The sequence below is a fragment of the Carya illinoinensis genome, chromosome 3 (assembly GCF_018687715.1).
Source record: "Carya illinoinensis cultivar Pawnee chromosome 3, C.illinoinensisPawnee_v1, whole genome shotgun sequence".
NCBI lineage: Eukaryota > Viridiplantae > Streptophyta > Magnoliopsida > Fagales > Juglandaceae > Carya > Carya illinoinensis.
The window spans coordinates 26,541,324-26,560,907 of NC_056754.1; the positions used below are offsets into that span (position 1 = coordinate 26,541,324).

The 19,584-nt window shown below is 36.3% G+C and overlaps 3 protein-coding genes across 3 annotated transcripts; 2 read left to right on the forward strand and 1 right to left on the reverse strand.

The window, feature by feature from the left end:
* The first annotated feature begins 1,148 nt into the window (after positions 1-1,148).
* LOC122303973 (bifunctional epoxide hydrolase 2-like) lies at positions 1,149-3,824 on the forward strand. The gene is made up of 5 exons (XM_043115975.1): positions 1,149-1,302; positions 1,392-1,606; positions 2,066-2,236; positions 2,325-2,560; positions 3,089-3,824. Exons 1-5 carry the CDS (start codon positions 1,230-1,232, stop codon positions 3,333-3,335), a joined length of 942 nt encoding a protein of 313 aa, XP_042971909.1. The 5' UTR covers positions 1,149-1,229; the 3' UTR covers positions 3,336-3,824.
* A 7,014-nt stretch (positions 3,825-10,838) lies between these two features.
* On the forward strand, positions 10,839-13,224 carry LOC122303975 (epoxide hydrolase B-like). Its single transcript, XM_043115977.1, has 5 exons — positions 10,839-10,999; positions 11,088-11,302; positions 12,014-12,184; positions 12,340-12,575; positions 12,771-13,224. Exons 1-5 carry the CDS (start codon positions 10,927-10,929, stop codon positions 13,018-13,020), a joined length of 945 nt encoding a protein of 314 aa, XP_042971911.1. The 5' UTR covers positions 10,839-10,926; the 3' UTR covers positions 13,021-13,224.
* Positions 13,225-13,812: 588 nt separating this feature from the next.
* On the reverse strand, positions 13,813-19,289 carry LOC122303974 (lanC-like protein GCL2). The gene is made up of 6 exons (XM_043115976.1): positions 18,972-19,289; positions 18,704-18,882; positions 18,108-18,219; positions 17,887-18,003; positions 17,479-17,796; positions 13,813-14,325 (listed from the first exon to the last, which is right to left on the reverse strand). Exons 1-6 carry the CDS (start codon positions 19,146-19,148, stop codon positions 13,987-13,989), a joined length of 1,242 nt encoding a protein of 413 aa, XP_042971910.1. The 5' UTR covers positions 19,149-19,289; the 3' UTR covers positions 13,813-13,986.
* Positions 19,290-19,584: the final 295 nt, after the last annotated feature.

Below are 19,584 nucleotides of genomic sequence, written 5' to 3' on the forward strand. Positions count from 1 at the left end.
CTTCAAAATCACACCTGCTGGGCTAAATTATGATCATTCCTAGCCTGTATCTAGATAGGAAGATTCCCTCCATCCATTGATGCACATTTTATCGTTAAATACTCAAATATTTTCACTCTGTCTTATCAGCAGGAACAGCTTCTTGTTCATCCATGACATCACACCTAAATAAAATTTAGCATAAACAAGAACATTTTGGATCACATTTGATGTCATCTCTTTAGATCATTTGCACCCAAAAGCTAGTTAGCCTGATTTAAATTGTTTATTTTGGTCAATTACATCAATAAAATATATAAAAAAATGTAAAAATAATTGTATGTAATAGAACTCTTATTAATCCGGCCATACAATCTTTTTTGGAGTCTTCAACTAGTAATTAGAAACTTTCATCAATGTCTTTTTTTTTTTCGTCTTCCGCTTGTTAACAATCAACATTACTACAAAATTGGACAATTCAATGATCCCATATAACTATTGTGTTTATCTTCTGAGCACGTGTATGACCAACGGGACTCATAATGCGTCAGCAGTGAGACTTAAGTAGTAGTAGTTGGTACTACTCCCGTCAACTTCAAAGAAAAACAAACAGATTCCTCCATAGAAAATATAAAATATGATACAAATTGAGATAAAAACGAGAGAATGATCGAGAAGTTTGAATGTAGTTGTGACCTTGAAATCTTGAACATGAAATTTGAATGTAGCTGTTACCAACAATAGATTGATAAAGGGCCAAATTCAACAAAGAGTTAACAGTAAGTTAACAACATGCCAAAATTCAATAAAAATGCTCACAGCTAATAAAGATATTCAAAATGTAAGTATTTGAGACGACATGATTGAATGAATATGAAAATCTTATGAGAAAAAAAGGTAGCAGAAGACTTTAAAAACAAAAAAAAAAATAAAAACACATAGGATCGAGCCTGACGTTAGCCAAGAACTTTGATACAATGATAGAAAATATAAAATATAATAAAAACTGAAATAAATATAAGAGAATGAGGGAGAAAGACTGTTTATTTGATTATTATCTTATTTGATGTCATAATAATATTATCAAATCAATAGATTTAATTTTTAAAGATATTTACCATATACATAATCTCCAAGTACTTTTCCTATAAATAAGGATCAATTATGTCCAACATCCATACAGTTAAACCCGAATTATATTACTCTTACTTAAGTCATTTCATCCACGAATCTCTCATCCCTAAGAAGAAATGGAAAAGATCCAGCACAGCCATGTAGAAGTAAGAGGACTCAAGCTTCATGTAGCCCAGATTAATGTCACCGGTATGACATTATATGCTTATATATGTCTCACTTCGTTCAATTTTGATTTTCTGCTTTCTATGATAATGATGACGAATGGTTTTTGGAAGGTAAAAAGGCGGTGATGTTCTTGCATGGGTTCCCTGAAATATGGTATACGTGGAGGCACCAGATGATTGCTGCTGCAAACGCTGGTTACCGAGCAATATCCATAGATTTCAGGGGCTATGGACTGTCTGAACAGCCTGCTGAGCCAGAAAATGCTACTTTCAAAGACCTTGTTGATGATGTTATTGGCCTTCTTGACTCTCTGGGAATCAATAAGGTAATATTGAGCCATTCATTTCACTTGCCTGCTGAACTACTGCTTGAATATCTGATTCGAAAACAGGGGAGAGCCAGTTCCTTGTTAGTGGTCGAGTCATATGCCTTGGTAATGGTGTCTCTGCTTGAATGAATATCTGCTCGAACCCATCCATACCTGCTTACTGCGCCATTTCACTAGTAAGCAAGTCATTAAACAACAACAACAATCCTATTCAAATGCACCAATCCTCCTAAACTACCGAGTTTCTGAAAGCTTGATCCATTCTTGAAATCAGAGGAAGATATCATTTATTTGTTTTTTTTTTCGTAGCAGCAAATAAACTTAGAAATGTAACTTTTTCTCTAAGAAACTTTTTCTCCATTGTTTGCTTTATTGCATTTCCGTGCATGAAATGTGGACCTTAGAAATGTAACTTGCAACGTGCATCTCCGCAACTTTTTTGTGTTTTCGTGGCAGGCTTTTATTGTTGGAAAGGACTTCGGATCCATGCCGTCATACCTAGTGGCAGCTGTCCACCCAGAAAGGGTGATAGGCGTCATAACACTTGGTGTTCCTTTCTTAATACCTGGTCCTTCCGCCATCCAAAATCACCTCCTTCCTGAAGGCTTCTACGTAACGAGGTGGCAGGTATGTGTAATAGTTTAGACATAAACATGGATTTGTCTCCAAAGTGAACTCTAGCTATCTCATGAATGCTGTCATATTATCTCAACAGGACCCAGGAAGGGCAGAAGCGGATTTTGGCCGTTTTGATGTGAAGACAGTGATAAGGAACATCTATCTTCTCTTCTCAGGAAGTGAGGTTCCCATAGCAGCAGAGGGTCAAGAAATCATGGACTTGTATGACCCATCTACTCCTCTGCCACCATGGTTCTCCGAGGAAGATCTCTCAGTCTATGCATCCTTATATGAGAAATCTGGATTCCGTTTTGCATTGCGGGTTCCCTACAGGTAAAGAAAAGTTCCCCCAAGTAGTAGGCCCGGTTAAGGCTTAATTTGTTTGTTTCTATTAAATAAGAATGAAAGAAAACCAAAGAAATTTGAAAAAGAAATGCTGAAAATGCTTAAATTCATCTTCTAACTTTTTTTTTTTATTTTGAGAAATTAGCATTCATTTCAACCTTCATGTGACTAAACTCTAACTAACATCCTTATATTTATCTCTATTTTCTTTTTTCTTTTTTATAAAGGGGATGGGAGTTTCGAATCTAAATTTTTTATTTAGAGAACTGGATCATATATGATCAATCCACAGGCTCTCTGCCCTTGTATTTCTCTTTGAAGTACATATATAAAAGTGTTGATATATAATTACCTAAATATTAAGCTGAAAGATTGTAGAAAACAGTATTTTTTTTTACTTTCTGAAATAAAAGAGTGAAATTTAAAGACACATTTGGTTTTAATGAAATCAACATAGCCATCTCCCAAAATTGACATTCAGACATATTTGACTTGTTATTCCTTAATTTGGTGTAGGAGTTTAACAGTGGACTGTGGCATAACTGACCCAAAAGTCAAAGCTCCATCGCTGCTAATTATGGGTGAGAAGGACTATGTTTTGAAATTTCCAGGAATGGAGGATTATATAAGAAGTGGGACGGTTAAGCAATTTGTACCTGATTTAGAAATCAAATTCATGCCAGAAGGGAACCATTTTGTCCATGAACAGCTTCCAAAGCAAGTGAATGAGCTCATCATCACCTTCCTCAACAAACATAATTAGTGTCCGATGAGGATACTGTTTACTAGTACCTAGAAATTAGAGTGCATCTTTGGGAATAAGCAGTGTAACCCTCTTTCACGTGTGAGTTTGTCATCAAGATGCGTTTACTTGAATCTTGAAAATGGTTCTAAAACTTTATATATATATATATATATATATATTATATATGAACTTGGATTTCCTGCATTTAGATGGAAATGATTCAACCAAGTTATCCAAGCACTGTTGATTGTTGGTTGAGAGTTTGAAGACTAGTGTTTGATGAAGTGTGTTCTTTTTTTTTTTTTTTTTTTCTAAGATGAAGTGTTTGTTTTGCCTTACCATAGATGAGATTGAGGCAATGTATGTATTTATAATAAGTTCTGTTACAAGAATAATAATTTGAATACAAGATCATGAAGGATGTCTTACAAGTTAAATGAATTTAAGGTTAGGATTGGCACCGTTGTAGTTAGATGCGCCGCCACCCCTACCTTTGCTTTTTCTGAATTTTCCAGGATATTTATTGTCACGACCAGCCGAGTCGAAGCATTTGGTGATTCTTGAAAATCATATATGCCCATTATCATAGCAAGTCTAAACCAAATACGAGACAAAGAAAAAATTATCACAAAATATTGCCAGTGGCTTCTCGATCATTAGATAAAATTTTGCAACCATATGGCCTAACATGTAGCCAAATAATCACATACTCTACCTCCTCCATAATTGAAGAAATTTTAAGTGTTTTTTAGACACTTTTCCATGAAACAACTCTTCCCGCCATCATAAAAATATATCTAAAAGTAGATCTTCTAATCATCTAGGCACTCTACATAACTAGCATCAAAATATCCAACAACAACAACAAAAATGTCAAATCAACAATATGTTAGCATATAATCTTTAGTGTCCTACAAATATATCTCAATACTTTCTTTGTAGCTTTCTAGTGACTCAAAGTTAAGTTGCTCAGGTATCTCCCAAGAACACCCACATCAAAAGTAATATCAATCTTGTACCTACCTGAGCATACATCAAACTACAAACAATTGATGCATAAGAAACTACTAGGATCTGAATTCTCTTAACATCATTCTAAAGACATTGAGGCTTACTAAGTGTATCACCTTTCACAATAGGCACCTTTCAAGAAGAGCATGATTGCATATTAAACATATGCAAAACACAATCAATGTAGGTCTTTTGAGATAATCCAGGAATGCCATTATATCACAAAAAATTTGTATGCCTAATATATATATATAGGACGCCTAACCAAGATCTTTTGTATCAAAATGAGAAGACACCATACACTTAGTCTCAAGTAAAAGCTCAATGTCATTAGCTACGAGTAATATGCCATCCACGTGAAGCACAAGAAAGATATATTTGCTCCCAATAACCTTCGAATATATGTATTAATCAACCACATTTTCCTTCAAACTACAAGAGGTAACAATCTCGTAAAACTTCAAGCACCATTGCTTTGACACTTGTTTAAACCCATAAATTGAGGTCTTTAGTTGTCACACCCTTTGTTCGTTATCATATACACTTCTTCAGGCAAATGTTCATTAAGAAAAGTCGATTTGACATTTGTTTGATATAGCTCCAAGTCAAATTGAGCTACAAAGTGCCATAATTATTTGAAAGGAGTCTTTGGTAGGCACTAGTGAGAATGTATCATTATAGTCAATGCCCTCTCTATGGCTAAAGCCTTTAGCAACAAGTCTAGCATTCTACTTCCCTACATGGCCTCTAGAATTGTGGTTTAGTCTTAAAGACCCATTTGCAACCAATTGGTTTGCAACCATTCGGTAACTCAACCATATCCCATAACTCATTCTAACACATAGACCTCATCTCATCATGCATAGCCTCTACCCAGTGTGAAGGCTAGGGACTATCGATACATATTCCAACACTAAATTTAGGCTCTTGCAAATAAACCATATTGTTATTAGAGATTGCAAGTCTACATGTCCTATGTGATCTCCTCGAATGAACAAATATTATTAGTTTCCCCTTTATCGACATTAGGTTCATTGTCAATAATGGGTTCTTGAGTAATGGGACTGGGTTGCTATATTGGCAAAGGTAAAATTATAGATAGTGAGATAATATGCATCAAGACAACAACATGCTCCTCCTTGAATGTAATATCTTGTGGCATTGAATGTTCACAATGAATATTATCCTAAAAGTAAATGGCTTGATCCAACTCAATTATTCTAGTTGCACAAGAAGGAAAATAGAACCTGAAGCCTTTTGAGCCAATACAATAGCCCACAAAATACCTAGTAGTGGTTTTAAGATCAAATTTCTTCAACTATGGATTGAATGATCTAACTTCTGCCTTACAACCCCAAATATGGAAATGACACAAACTAGGTTTCTTTCCTGCCCATAACTCATAAGGAGTTTTAGGGACTAACTTGCTGGATACTTGGTTCAAAATGTATGCTGCAGTTTTCAAAGCCTCTCCCTACAAAAACTCAGGTAAGGACAAGTGACTAAACAAACATCACGCCATATCAATCAAAGTACAATCTCTTCTTTCTGCAATCTCATTTTGCCTAGGAATGTCAGGCATAGTATATTGTGCCTCAATCCCACATGCTTGAAGGAACTTTACAAATAGTCCTACATTTTGTCCAATTTTATCATATCTTCTATAATACTCCCCACCTGTATAAGATTTCATAGCTCTAATACGTTTGTTTTTCTAAAGCACAATAGTAGCCTTGAAAGCTTTAAAACCTCCCAATGATTCAGACTTTTCACAAACAAACTCAATGTGACCATAACAAAAATGATAATCAATAAAAGGTGATTGAACTACTTATAATTCCCCAAAGGTAGTAGGAGTAATGAGAGTACCACATATGTCAGGGTATATAAAATCGAGAATATTTTCTCTTCTACCAATCTTTTGTCTTCTCAATTTAACAGTTAGCCATCCTTTAATACAATCAACACAAATGTCAAAATCAGAAAAATCTAAATTAAATGTAACAAGGACACCATCTTTGACCAACATTTCCATCGTAGGTTTGGAAATATGACCCAACTATTTTGTGTCATTGCATGGAAGATGCTTTATCAACTATACTCCATTTGGAGCCAATTGCAACATTTACTATAGATATACTAGAAGAACAATTAATCAAAATGGGTATAAAGTCAATTTTATGTATATCATCACACATAAAACCAGAGTCAACCACAATAGAATCATAATGTATTGTAACCTTTCTGTTTCCAAATACAAAAGTGTAACCACATTGGTCCAAAAGAGAAATGGAAATTAGATTCCTCATAATGGAAGATACAAAATCAATGCCTTTTAGGTGCAAAATTTTCCCAGAGACCAAAAGAAGTCTGACTATTCCAATGTATTCAACTTTAATTTTCACACCATTTTCCATATTTACCATCAACTCCCTATCACTCTGCTTTCTTATGCTTCTTAATTCCTGCAGAGAACTTATGATGCGAATTGTTGCACCAGTATCTAATGGGCTAACTTCCTTCATAATAAGTATATGAAAAATACCCTTCTCTCGACATTATTGGTGCTAATGCTTATCATCCCAGCTCTTGAAATCTATATGTCAGTATCTCCCTATCATTCATCAGAGAAGACAATAGAACATCACAGAGAATGCTTTAAATTTTTTATATGATAATTGGGCAGGGAATGTTTCCTTAGCACAAAAGGGATTCAATATCACTACTCCTCTCCTATAGCCAAAAGATATTTGCTCCTAGACTGGTTGGAACACCCCCAATGCTCACTTCTTTTGGTGGATTGCCTCTTATTCAGTAAGTCTCAATCTCCCATCATTCTTAAGTTGGCTTGTGATGTTAGAGTATGAAAGCGTACCCAAAATGGCAAGTTCTCGTCAAGATCCGCTTGAGATTTTTATAGGGACCATTCCTCCCCCATATCTACTTTGAGCTTTGTTTGGAATCAAGCCATCCCTACAAAGGTTTTAGTCTTCGTTTGGAAATTGTGGGCACAATGCAATCCCTCGTGCTAATAAGATTCATAAATGTGAGACTCGATCCTTTGGTGTCTAAATATTTTTGTTGTTCTAAAAATTATATAGAAAATGCAAATCATAAATTCTCAGATTATACCCATGCTAAAAAAGTATGGCGTTATTTATCTTCTATTTTTGGACATTAACTTTTTAGACTCTAGTTGCTGGAAAAGCATTAAATGTTATTTATTGGTGGTCCTTGTTCAAAGGTTCGGACCAATTTCTCATGCTGCTTACTTGCTGCCCTCTCTACTTATTTGGAAATTTTGGATAGCATAGAACAAAGCAAGATATGAGGACTCCCATACAAATGCTATCACTATTGTTAGCAAGATCAAGAAGTGGTTAAGAGATCTCAGTCCTTTTCTAAAGCCCAAAGCTTTAATGTCTAATGTCTAATGTCAACATTGTGGTGCTTAACACTCTAAGCTCACTGCTTGAAGTAGAAGGCCTATCTTGATTAAGTAGAATCCGCCTCTGTTGGGAATTGTCGAGCTTAATATTGACGGCTATTAGTGTTGTAATCGATTTGAACCAAGTGAAGCTTTTGGGTTATCGAATTGAGCTGGACTCAATTAATTCAAGTTCGAGCTAAGAGCTCGTCGAGCCAATCAAGCTCAAACGGATCAAACATGAACTCAAATCGAGTCGAGTTATTTATCAATCTTTGTCTATATTCTTTAACGAGCCAAGCCGAGTTAAGTTATTATTTAAGTTTTGTTTATACTCTTATATAGATTTTATTTATTTTTGAATAATTAAAAATACCAAATTACAAAACAAAAATACTATGCCTAATGAAATTTTTACAACTAATATATAAAGTTTATATTGAATTATAAAATTATAACATTTTTATAAATACATATCTTATATGGTTTCTACATTGTAGTATATGAAACTACCATTTCTTACACACTAACTATTGTACATACTATAAAATATCTACTATAATTAATCACTTAAGTACTTACTTAACTAACATATAATTATGAACTATATTCAATATATAAGCATAAGTAACTGGGTTACATACTACATATTTAATTATAAAGGTACTTACGCTTATATGATTAAATTTAATGTGTCGAGAAGCATATGTGTATGTGTGTGTATGTGTGAATAAGAATACTAATATATAGAAATAAATTATATATATTCAATGATTTATAGACGAACTCTAATCGAGTCAAGCTAACGTGTCGAGTCAAGTTGAATGAACAAGCCTTAATCGAGTCGAGTCAAGTTTAATCGAGTATGTGTTATTTATTATTGACAGAGAGGGTTACTGCTTTCACGATCAAGTTTTTATTTTCACAAGTTGAGCTATGTTCGAGTTTAGCTTAGCAAGTATCAGGCGAGCAATTGTACAGGCCGGTTCATTTACAGCCCTAACGGCAATTCTAAAGAAACCTCGGTTAGGTTGTAGAGGTATTTTAAGTTCTTCTAATTGCTCAGCCATTTCTGGTTGTTCTTATTTCTTGGATATGGATGTCAACACTTTTGTAGAATTATCCACTTTACAAATTAGTTTAACTCTATGCTATAAATTGTGTAGTTTTTATGTTATTGTTGAGATTGATTCTCTCATCATGGTTAATTAATTTAACAATGATTTCCTTCCTTATGGCTTTACTCTAATATTTAGAATGATGTTCTTCGATTCAAAAACTTTCCCTTGAATATTAAACATTTATATAATGATCTAGCTTATAGTCTTGCTGCCTATGGTGTTCTAAGACATATAGTTAGTTAGTTTCTCATCTATATTACAACTCCCTAAGCATACAATTCATCCTTTTTTTTTTTTAAGATTGTGCAGTTATTCCTTCCTAATGCTATTGGTGTTTCTTATTTTTCCAGAGACTTTTGTAATTCTATTTATAAGGTCTTCTTAGCTTCTAGGAATTTGATTTTTGGGCTTTATTTCTACAATGTAACCCTAAGTAGCATTTCTACAAATTGAGGTGCCCTTCATCTTCATGCAAGGAAATATATGGAGGATGCCTAGCTATCAGAATCAAGCGAATGTTTCAAAATCAAACCTGCTGGGCTAAATTATGATCATTCCTGTATCTAGATAACAAGATTCCCTCCCTCCATTAATGCTCATTTTATTTATTAATTACTCACATATTTTCACTCTGTCTTATCTGCAAGAGCACCTTTTCCATCATCCATCAAGTCACACCAAAATAAACTTTTGTGTTCCTCTTTTGTATGACCAACGGGACTCATAATGCTTAAGCAGTGAGACTTAAGCAGTAGTTTCCTAGCAGTACTACTCCCTATAACTTCAAAAGGAAAACAAAAAAATTCCTCAATAGAAAATATAAAATATAATAAGTTAACGTCTGAAATTGCGGCAATAAATATAACTTATAATTTTAAAATTTATAACTTATAACTTAAATAATAAGTTATACTATTAAATAGTTTGATAATCATATATTTAAAGCACTTTTAAATATATTACGTTTGTTTGGAAATAAATTAAAAAAATATTTTATAAGATAGAAATGACCATTATTTAAATTTTTAAAAATTATGATCATATTATCGAAAGTTTAAAAGTTATAATTATCTTAAAGTTGTATGGATATTTTCATCCATTGACAATCTTTTTAAAATTTGAATTACATTATGCATTATTCAAAAAAGTACGTTCGAGAAAAAGCATCGTACTTTTCTTCAAACGTACTTTTTAGCTTATTTGAAATTCAAAGTGTTTTAATACATAACACCCAAACGACTTAATTTTTTTTATTAAAGAGCTTTTAAAAATATTTAAATACTTTTTAAGGCTCCTACCGCAACCCCTAACATGCTCTAAAAATTGAAATAAAATAGAAAGAATGATAGAGAAGTTTGAAATTTGAATTTGAAATTTGAACTTAGTCTTTATAGTTAATTAATCATCAATTAGATGATAAAAATGGTATTAGTGATGAAGTGATTGACAACGGGAACATCTAATATGAAGTTGTGACCAACAATGTATTGATACTGGGACAAAATCCACATAGAGTTAACAATAAGCTGAAAGATTAGGTTGACATTAAGCTAAATATGGCCTTGGTTAACTAATAAACCAAAATTAAAGGCCAAAAATGAGTTTGAGGCTTCAAACAATACTAAAGTACTAACAAATGCCAAAATCCAATTCACAACTAATAAAGATATCCGAAATGTATGGATTTGAGACAACATAATTGAACGAATATAAAAATCTTGTGAGAAGGAAAGGTAGTAGAAGAGTTTAGCAGAAAAAAACAAAAACACACAGATCAAGCCTAGCATTAGTCAAAGACTTTGAAACTATGATAGAAAATATAAAATATAATAAAAATTGAAATAAATATAAGAGAATGAGGGAAAAAGTCTGTTAGGACTATATTTATTTATTTGATTATTATCTTATTTGATGTCATAATTATCAAATCAATATATTTAATTTTTAAAGATATTTACCTTATAATTTATATATCCAACACCCCTACAGTTAAACCAGAATTATAGTACTCAAGTCATTTCATTCACGAATCTCTCATCCCTAAGAAGAAATGGAAAAGATCCAGCACAGCCATGTAGAAGTAAGAGGACTCAAGCTTCATGTAGCCCAGATTAATGTCACCGGTATGACCCATATGCTTATATATGTCTCACTTCGTTCAATTTTGATTTTCTGCTTTCTATGATAATGATCATGAATGGTTTTTGGAAGGTGAAAAGGCGGTGATGTTCTTGCATGGGTTCCCTGAAATATGGTATACGTGGAGGCACCAGATGATTGCTGCTGCAAACGCTGGTTACCGAGCAATATCCATAGATTTCAGGGGCTATGGACTGTCTGAACAGCCAGCTGAGCCAGAAAATGCTACTTTCAAAGACCTTGTTGATGATGTTATTGGCCTTCTTGACTCTCTGGGAATCAATAAGGTAATATTGAGCCATTCATTTCACTTCCCCTGCTGAACTACTGCTTAAATATCTGATTCGAACACAGGAGAGAGCAACTTCCTTGTTAGTGGTCGAGTCATATGCCTTGGTAATGGTGTCTCTGCATGAATGAATATCTGCTCGAACCCATCCATACCTGCTTACTGCGCCATTTCACTAGTAAGCAAGTCTTTAAACAACAACAACAATCCTAGTCAAACGCACCAATTCTCCTATACCATAGAGTTTCTGAAAGTTTGATCCATCCTTGAAATCAGAGGAAGATATCTTTTTTTTTTTTTTTTTTTTTTTTTTAGCAGCAAACGAATCATTCCAAGCAACGTCACAATCATATGCTGCAAAATTGTTTTAAAATTCAACTTAGGCTTCATTTTGTCAATTGAGGTGCATTATTCCTATTGACAAAATGCACATTCACAGATGGAATTGACCTCAAATGTGAGCTTATCAGTGAAATGTGAGGTCCATAATTGAGGGTAAGATGTGACTGCCAATATGTCCCAACTTAGAGTAGGTAAGACTTGAGAGACAAATTGAAAACATCTAGTAACTTGGACAGTTTGTCATCACCTAAGAAACTTGGGTTTCTGACTCATTTTGTCATCTCGCTTTCCATCTAGATTGTATTCATTCATAATTCTTTTAGAAATAACTAGTAATAATAAGATAATGACTTCAGTAGCGTGGCAGGCTTTTATTGTTGGGAAGGACTTCGGAGCGATGCCTACATACACATTAGCAGCTGTCCACCCAGAAAGGGTGACAGGCATTATAACACTAGGTGTTCCTTTCATAGTGCCTGGTACTTCTGAATTCAAGAATCATCTCCTTCCTGAAGGTTTCTATGTATCAAGGTGGCAGGTATATGTAATAATTTTGACCTAAACATGGAAGTCTTCGAATGAACTCTAGTTATAATATTCTAAAATACATCCTTAAACTCAAAAATACTATGAATACTGTCATATTGACACAAAAACGTGTGTATCATTGCCAATTCATATAAATAACACTAGGAGCCAGGGAGGGCAGAAGCGGACTTTGGCCGGTTTGATGTGAAGACAGTGATAAGGAACATTTACACTCTCTTCTCGGGAAGTGAGGTACCTGTAGCAGCCAAGAATCAAGAAATCATGGACTTGTATGACCCATCTACGCCTCTTCCACCATGGTTCTCCGAGGAAGATCTCTCAATCTATGCATCCTTATATGAGAAATCTGGGTTTCGATTTGCATTGCAGGTTCCATACAGGTAAAGAAAAGTCCACCCAAGTAGTAGGCACTGTTAAGGCCTCGTTTGTTAATTTCTATAAACAAGTGAGAAAGGAAACCAACAAGATCAAACCAAACAACCTGAACTAATTTGATTTTGATAAAATCGACAAAATCTCCCAAAACTATTGACATTCAGACATTTTTTTGCTTGTTATTCCTTAATTTGGTGCAGATGCTTGATCTATTGCTATGGTATAACTGACCCAAAAATCAAAGCTCCATCGCTGCTAATTATGGGTGAGAAGGACTATGTCTGGAAATGTCCAGGGATAGAGGACTGTATAAGGGGTGGGGCCATGAAGCAGAATGTACCTGATTTAGAAATCACATTGGTAACTGAAGGGAACCATTTTGTTCATGAACAACTTCCACAGCAGGTGAATCACCTCATCATCACCTTCCTCGACAAGCATAGTGTCTGATGAGGATACTCTATCCTGAGCTACTACAATAAATCCGATACTTTGAAAAATAGATTGCCTACATGGCATATGCTAATGGTTCGTCTAAATTTCATTTTTGCATGGGAATAAGCACCATAACCTCTTTCGATTACTCTTTCAACTCCTGTGTGTGATTACTTTAAAAACAATGCATATGGTATATGTTTGCGTCCAGTTTAGTAAGATGGCACCGACACACTCATGCCTGCATCTTGATATCGAAAAAGTGTTTATTGATTAAAATATAATTATTCAGAAAAGCTCTTGTTTTGTCATCTGTATTTGCTTATAATTAGCTTAACCTGGGACAGGCTTATTTTCTCATCTCCATTCACTTAGCTTAACCTACCTCCATACCTGGATTTAGAACGTTACACCGATGGGCATCAGACATGAACTTGGTGGAAAAATGGCTAAGAGTGCAATGCAGGGGTCCGGGGACAAACAGAAAAGACAAGCGCAAAGCATCACAAACATGGCACGCATTAAAAGAAAATAAGCAAATTTTGAACCCCAAATCCAAGTGGAAACCATGTCAAACACTCTAGGTTTGGATAAGTTCATGATCGACATTGCATATGCATCTGGAAGTGTAACCACTGTTTAAGGCCATTGTAACAGCAGCTTAAATAAGAAACACAATAATGATAAGAATTTAGGAAGGAATGACTCCGGATGTTGTTATATGATGTATAGACATCATCATCATATTTAGAAGCTTTGCCGACATCTCTCGAGCATAAAATGCATCAAGTTTAAAAGCGTCACGGGTAAACTCAAAATCAGCTTGTTTAAAGAGGTAAAGTTTAACATGAGATTCCCACTAGGAAATAACACGATTGCAATGTTAGAACCAAAGTTTGATCAGATTATATATACAAGAACTGAATATTGTGAGCAAACTAAATTTTTATACATAAGCTCCCTTCCATCGTATAAATATTTTTAGAGATCATAAGCTGGAAATTTAGCCTGAGAGGGATCAATCAAGTCAAGAAAAAGATAAGCCATGCCTCCAGTCCCTTCAAACAATGAGTAGGGGTTATCACCTCCATGCATCTCTCCCTCTGCAATGAGTTTGTAGGCTCTGTCGAGCAGAAAGCAAGAAAAAGCTTTAGCCCTGTATAAGAACTCAAGATTGCCTGTAAGTTGGTAAAGGGAGAGGAACACATATGCATTCCCACTAATGCCATGACAAATCCCAACTCGCTTGAGCAGCCCACGGTTCCACACTAACTCTGCTGCATCTGCAGCTGCTTTCAGAAATTCCTCATCTCCAAAAACCTGAGTGCACATAATAGCTTAAATTCAACACAAAGCAATTAAAAAAAGAGCGGAGAAAGGAAAGAATATCAGAACAAGATGATGATTTTTTTCTTATAAGTTAGGAACAAGACTCCAATTTAAGTTCACTCATAAAGGGAAATACAAGAATAAACCCTTTGTCAATAAGATAATTACGCCAGCAATCTTCTCTTAAGTTAACCAACTTAAATCGTTCAGGCCAAAGAATTAGAAATATTGCAGGTGCTACATTATTGAGACAAGTGAAAATACGATTAAGCCAAGCAAGTGCTTGAAACCGCACTACAAGGACTTAAGTTATTCAACATATAGCCCTGAGCGTGGCTTTGACTGCAGGAATGGGGTGCGCCCAGAGTGGGGCCCCCCTTGACCTTTCATGTCCAGCCTCATTATGCTGGACGTTAAAATTGCATTGAAGTGGCCACTTCATAACAAAATGAGAGGCTGACCTTTAAAAGCCAGCAAAGGGGGCACGGACAAACAAGCTCATGGAGAGCTCCTTCCGTTTTGTCCATTGTTCTAATCTCTCTCTCAACTATCTTAATTCTCTCTAGTCTGGCATTTAGACTGTAGAATTTGTTAGTGTTGCTCTAGTATTACCACATAGCACACTCCACCATCGACAAGGATGATTTCAGACAAAAAATGATGACTGTGGAACAACCGCAATCGATCTATGATTTGCCGCTTGAGGTAAATGCTTCTAGTATGTACTCTGATCTATTTTTTCTACTTTGGTATTAGAGCCAAAGTCGGTTGTTTCCTATTTAAATTTTGATAGTATTTTTTTTCCAAAGTTTTTTTAGATGCTTTGTGTATGCTGGAATTTATTTTTCCTTCCAGAGTGCATGAGGCAGCACAGTTCTAACCATACCACGTGAGAGGTGGTTTATGTAACACTCGCCACTTGATGGATGCCAAGCATTGTTAATGCAACCAAAGGACCGCTGCACAGGCAACAGCATGCACTGGAGGGTACTTTGAAACCCGGTGCTACAAGCGCTGCAGGAGACACCAGCGCACACCGCAGTGCAAATCATGGGTGCTACAAGCACAGGAGCCATGTCCATCACCTCAGCGCTGCGTGCACCAGAGGGCAGCGGCGTGCACCTGAGGTGCTGCAGCACCAGGTGCTGATGCTGTGGACCAAGCAGGGTGGTACACAGCATTTTGACGGTGTGCATTGCACCCATGAGCATCGATGGTGCACAATGTGCAGAGCTCGCAATGTGGCTCGTGACTTGCTCCATCACATGCAGAGCTGAGTGCACCATGGTGGAATGGCAACGGGAAGCAGCAGCACTGCCATGAAGGGCTGCTCTACAGCACACCCAAGAGGCAGAGCCATCGGCAGCACCATCCTGCATCTCTCATGGCTCTGCTCGCACCAGCTTGCTGTGTTACTGATGGCTCTGCCCACACCAGCATGCAACACCACGTGGAGCAGCGCAGCGCCGAACATGGTTCTGCACAGCACCAGCTGGGTGCAGTGAAGTACATGGCGTTACGCAGCACCAGCGGGGTGAAGCGTGCTGCCCATGGTGGTGCACATAGGAAGAGCCTGTGCAATGCTGGCAGAGTGCAGTGCTGCATGCTGTGATCCTTGTGGTGGCGCTGCACTGCTGCTACAAATTGTGACATTGCCATTAATGGCCGCCGAGCTGCAACCAGTAGAGGCGGGCAATCTTCTTCCGTCACAGGTAACCATTGGGTGGTGGAGGAAGATGAACAGTAAGGTTCCCTTTTTTGTGATGGATTTGGGCTATGGGCTACAAACGGATTAAGGCCTCTTTTTTTAGTTTTTTTTTTTTATTGTCTGGACTCAAAACAGGCTAATTTAAATCATTCTAAAACTGGCCCATGCGATTTTTTGGTTTATTTGATGAAAAAAAAAAAAAAGGAGGGCTCCATTTGGAGTGGGCCGTGAGTTCAACAATTAGAGGCCCAAGCAGGAGCTGGGTGCGCTGGAAAGGCGCGGCCCACTAGCTGTGGCCAAACCTAATGGCACTGGATGCACAGGGTAAAGCTCAAAATTTTTGGGGCTAAATGCTTGGATGGTGGTTTGAAAGAACTCCTAGCATATACCAATAAGCTTGACTCTTAGGCTACAGCTCAACTTTACTATGGATGCTTAAAACTTACATTATATTATTTATACAGCATGGAATTGTGCCATGATTATATGACGTCTTTCTGAAATATTTGTTGGTATGTTTCTCTAATATTCCATCATTTTAAACGTGTGATTATTATTAATTTAGGCATTTCATTTATGTTCTAAGTTGCCTAAATTGCCATTTTTGTGGATAATGGAATATTTTTGGGCTAAGTGTGATTACATGTAACTATGAGCTTATTTTATCATTAGTATTTGTTAGGCTAATTTTAGGAATTAGTCTTCATATTTTAGGATGTGATAAAATCATAAGATTGAGGATCAAGTAGCCCGGGTATGTACAGTCCATGCTAATGATTAGCCCGAGTGGTGCTCCCATTTTTTCTTTTACAGGTGTGCTCGATGGTCACAAAGTCTATTTGGCAATATGAACAAAATTGAGAACATATTGATAGATGCAGACCTAAGGTCTTTCCCACTATGTGCAAGTGGGAGATGTAGGAATTGGGTGCTCCCACTTGGCCTTTCACGTCCAGCCTAATTATGGCAGGACATTACAATGGCATTTAAGTGGCCATTCATTACAAGATGAGAGGCTGGCCTTTTAAAGCCAGCAAAGGGTGGCACAGATGGAAAAGCTCATGGAGAGCTCCTTCCGTTTTGTCCATAGTTCTAATCTCTCTCTCTCTCAACTATCTTAGTTCTCTCTAGTCCGGCATTTAGTTTGTAGAATTTGTGAGTGTGGCTCTGGTACATTCCATCATCGACGAGGACGATTTCGGACAAACAACAACATCCGTGAAACAACCACACTTGATCTATAATTTGCCACTCGAGGTATACGCTTCCACTATGTACTCTAATCTAGTTTTTCTAGCATTGACAGTCTATGGGAGTACAAAACTAAGTTCGCAACATATCAAGGGCTTCACAATAGATGACCATAATTTCTTTTTATTCACTTCTATAGCATAGATAATTCTCTTATTGCATAACTATTAACCATAAATTCTTACCTTGGCTGCTTTGACAAGCGTGAGGGCAACTCCAGGAGCTCCATGACACCAATGCACAAGAACATCTCTGTTTCTATCCCCTTCACTAACGAGGTAGTTGCCACTAGGGAAGTGATTATTAATCATGTACCTAAGAGTCCCCTTTACATCCTCAACCTCATCCGGTTTCAAATCCATGTCCATCAAAACATGCATTATCCCAGCCAATCCATGTGCAGCACCCCAATACTTTTCTCCATACCATTCAAACATCAATGGGCATCTTCCTCTCTTAGCCAATGCTCTTCCATTCTTGATGATTTCATTCACAACTGCACCCTAGACATGTTTAAAAGAAATCACTACCATTCCTACTAAAACAACTAAAAGGATCTCAAATAGTTTAATAAATTGGAATGTAAGTCTTACAGTGTACGTAGAAGGAATTGTCCCGGCACCAATATGTTTGTTTATGAACGAGCATGCCCATAAGAACCCAGCTCTCCCATATAACAACTCATCAGGTAGATCTCTTGGCAGCTTAATCTATACACGAGTCATTCCAAGGATTGCAACCGACAACAAAGAAACAAAAATGATAAATATTGTTCAACCATTGCCTCCATTAGTGAAAATTCAAAACAAAGTACCTCTCTAAATTGAGCCAAATAGTCATTAAGCAGCTGCTCATCACCAGCGTGCTTTGCCACCACTGCCCCAAGTGCACATACACCAGCTCGCCCACATAGAAAAGTCACACCTCTTCCATCAATGCATCAAATAATCACCATCACTCAGGTAAGCTCCCTCAAAAACTATAACGCAAATTACAGACACCAACCCTGTAATTAGGAATAATTACGAATCCTCTCCGTGTCCTTTGGAAACCACCACCAAACCCCTCTTTGGTACGGAGTAAAACATAATCTTCATCTTTCCCATCCCAATTGACGGATTATCACATGTTATACGTACGTGTCATAAATAATCATCAATTGGAACGGATAGCAAGATGATTTCATCTTCTAGCAAACCACAGGAGATTTAGTGCTAGTTTTCAAAAGAAAAGGAAATGATTTGTAATCAAACCTAAAGGCAAAAAAATATAGTTTCTTTTTTTTTTATAGTTAAAAATATATGTATATATTTATATATATAGTTTCTAATTTTACTAATCGATATCTCATAACCTTCATCCAAACCCATAAGACATACATATCTAGATACAGACATACACACAGAGTACCTAGAATGGAAAGAAGCAGAGTCACAAGCCTTAACAATCTGAGCGCAGAGAGCAAGATCATTCTTGTTGTTAGTGATTAGGTAAGCTTTGAAAAGAAAAAAAGCAGTCCCAAGAGTTCCACAATACAGCGTAAAGTCTTGCACTCGTTGCCCAGTCATTCCCCACGTCTCCAACAAAATCTGAAACAAAACGACATACACTTGATAGGCGTGGTATAAACTCAAGGAAAGCACTTCACAAATAGAGGCGAAGGGAGAGAGTTGTATACAGTTTCTTTGAGGTCCAAAGCGGTGCGTTTAAAGCGCTCAGAGAGAGAATGATAGGGCAAGGAGAGGAGCTTCGTTAGAGAGTCATGGGCTGCAGTACTGACTTCTTGTTCTTGGGTTTCAGTTGTTGATTCTGCTATGAAGTCTGGCATCACATTCGGGAAGAAGCGGTCGCCCATTTCTCTGCTTCGCGCTTAAGAATTCAGTGGGTCGAATTTTCAGGGTAGAGAGAGAGTGAGAACCCTGAAGGCTGGAACGCGAAGGTTAGTCTACTTTAAAAGACCGACATGTTCGAAGGATGGGAAAGAGGAGCCGATTCCTGTACTTGTAAACCGTAGCTCGTTACACATTGCTATGCTTTTCGTCGACGTGGCACGGTGGCAGACTTTTCCAATAAGATTGATTAAATAAATAAATAAATCGCGTGATGGTATAATATTTTAAATTATAAAATTATTTATATTTTAAAATAAATTTAAACCATTTTATAAAATCGTATCAATTTATATATTTAGTTCTATAAGATCTCTGTTAATCATAGTATTTCTATTTAAATCATATACAATTAAAATATAATATATAATAGAAGTAATTAGAATAAAAAATTACATTTAC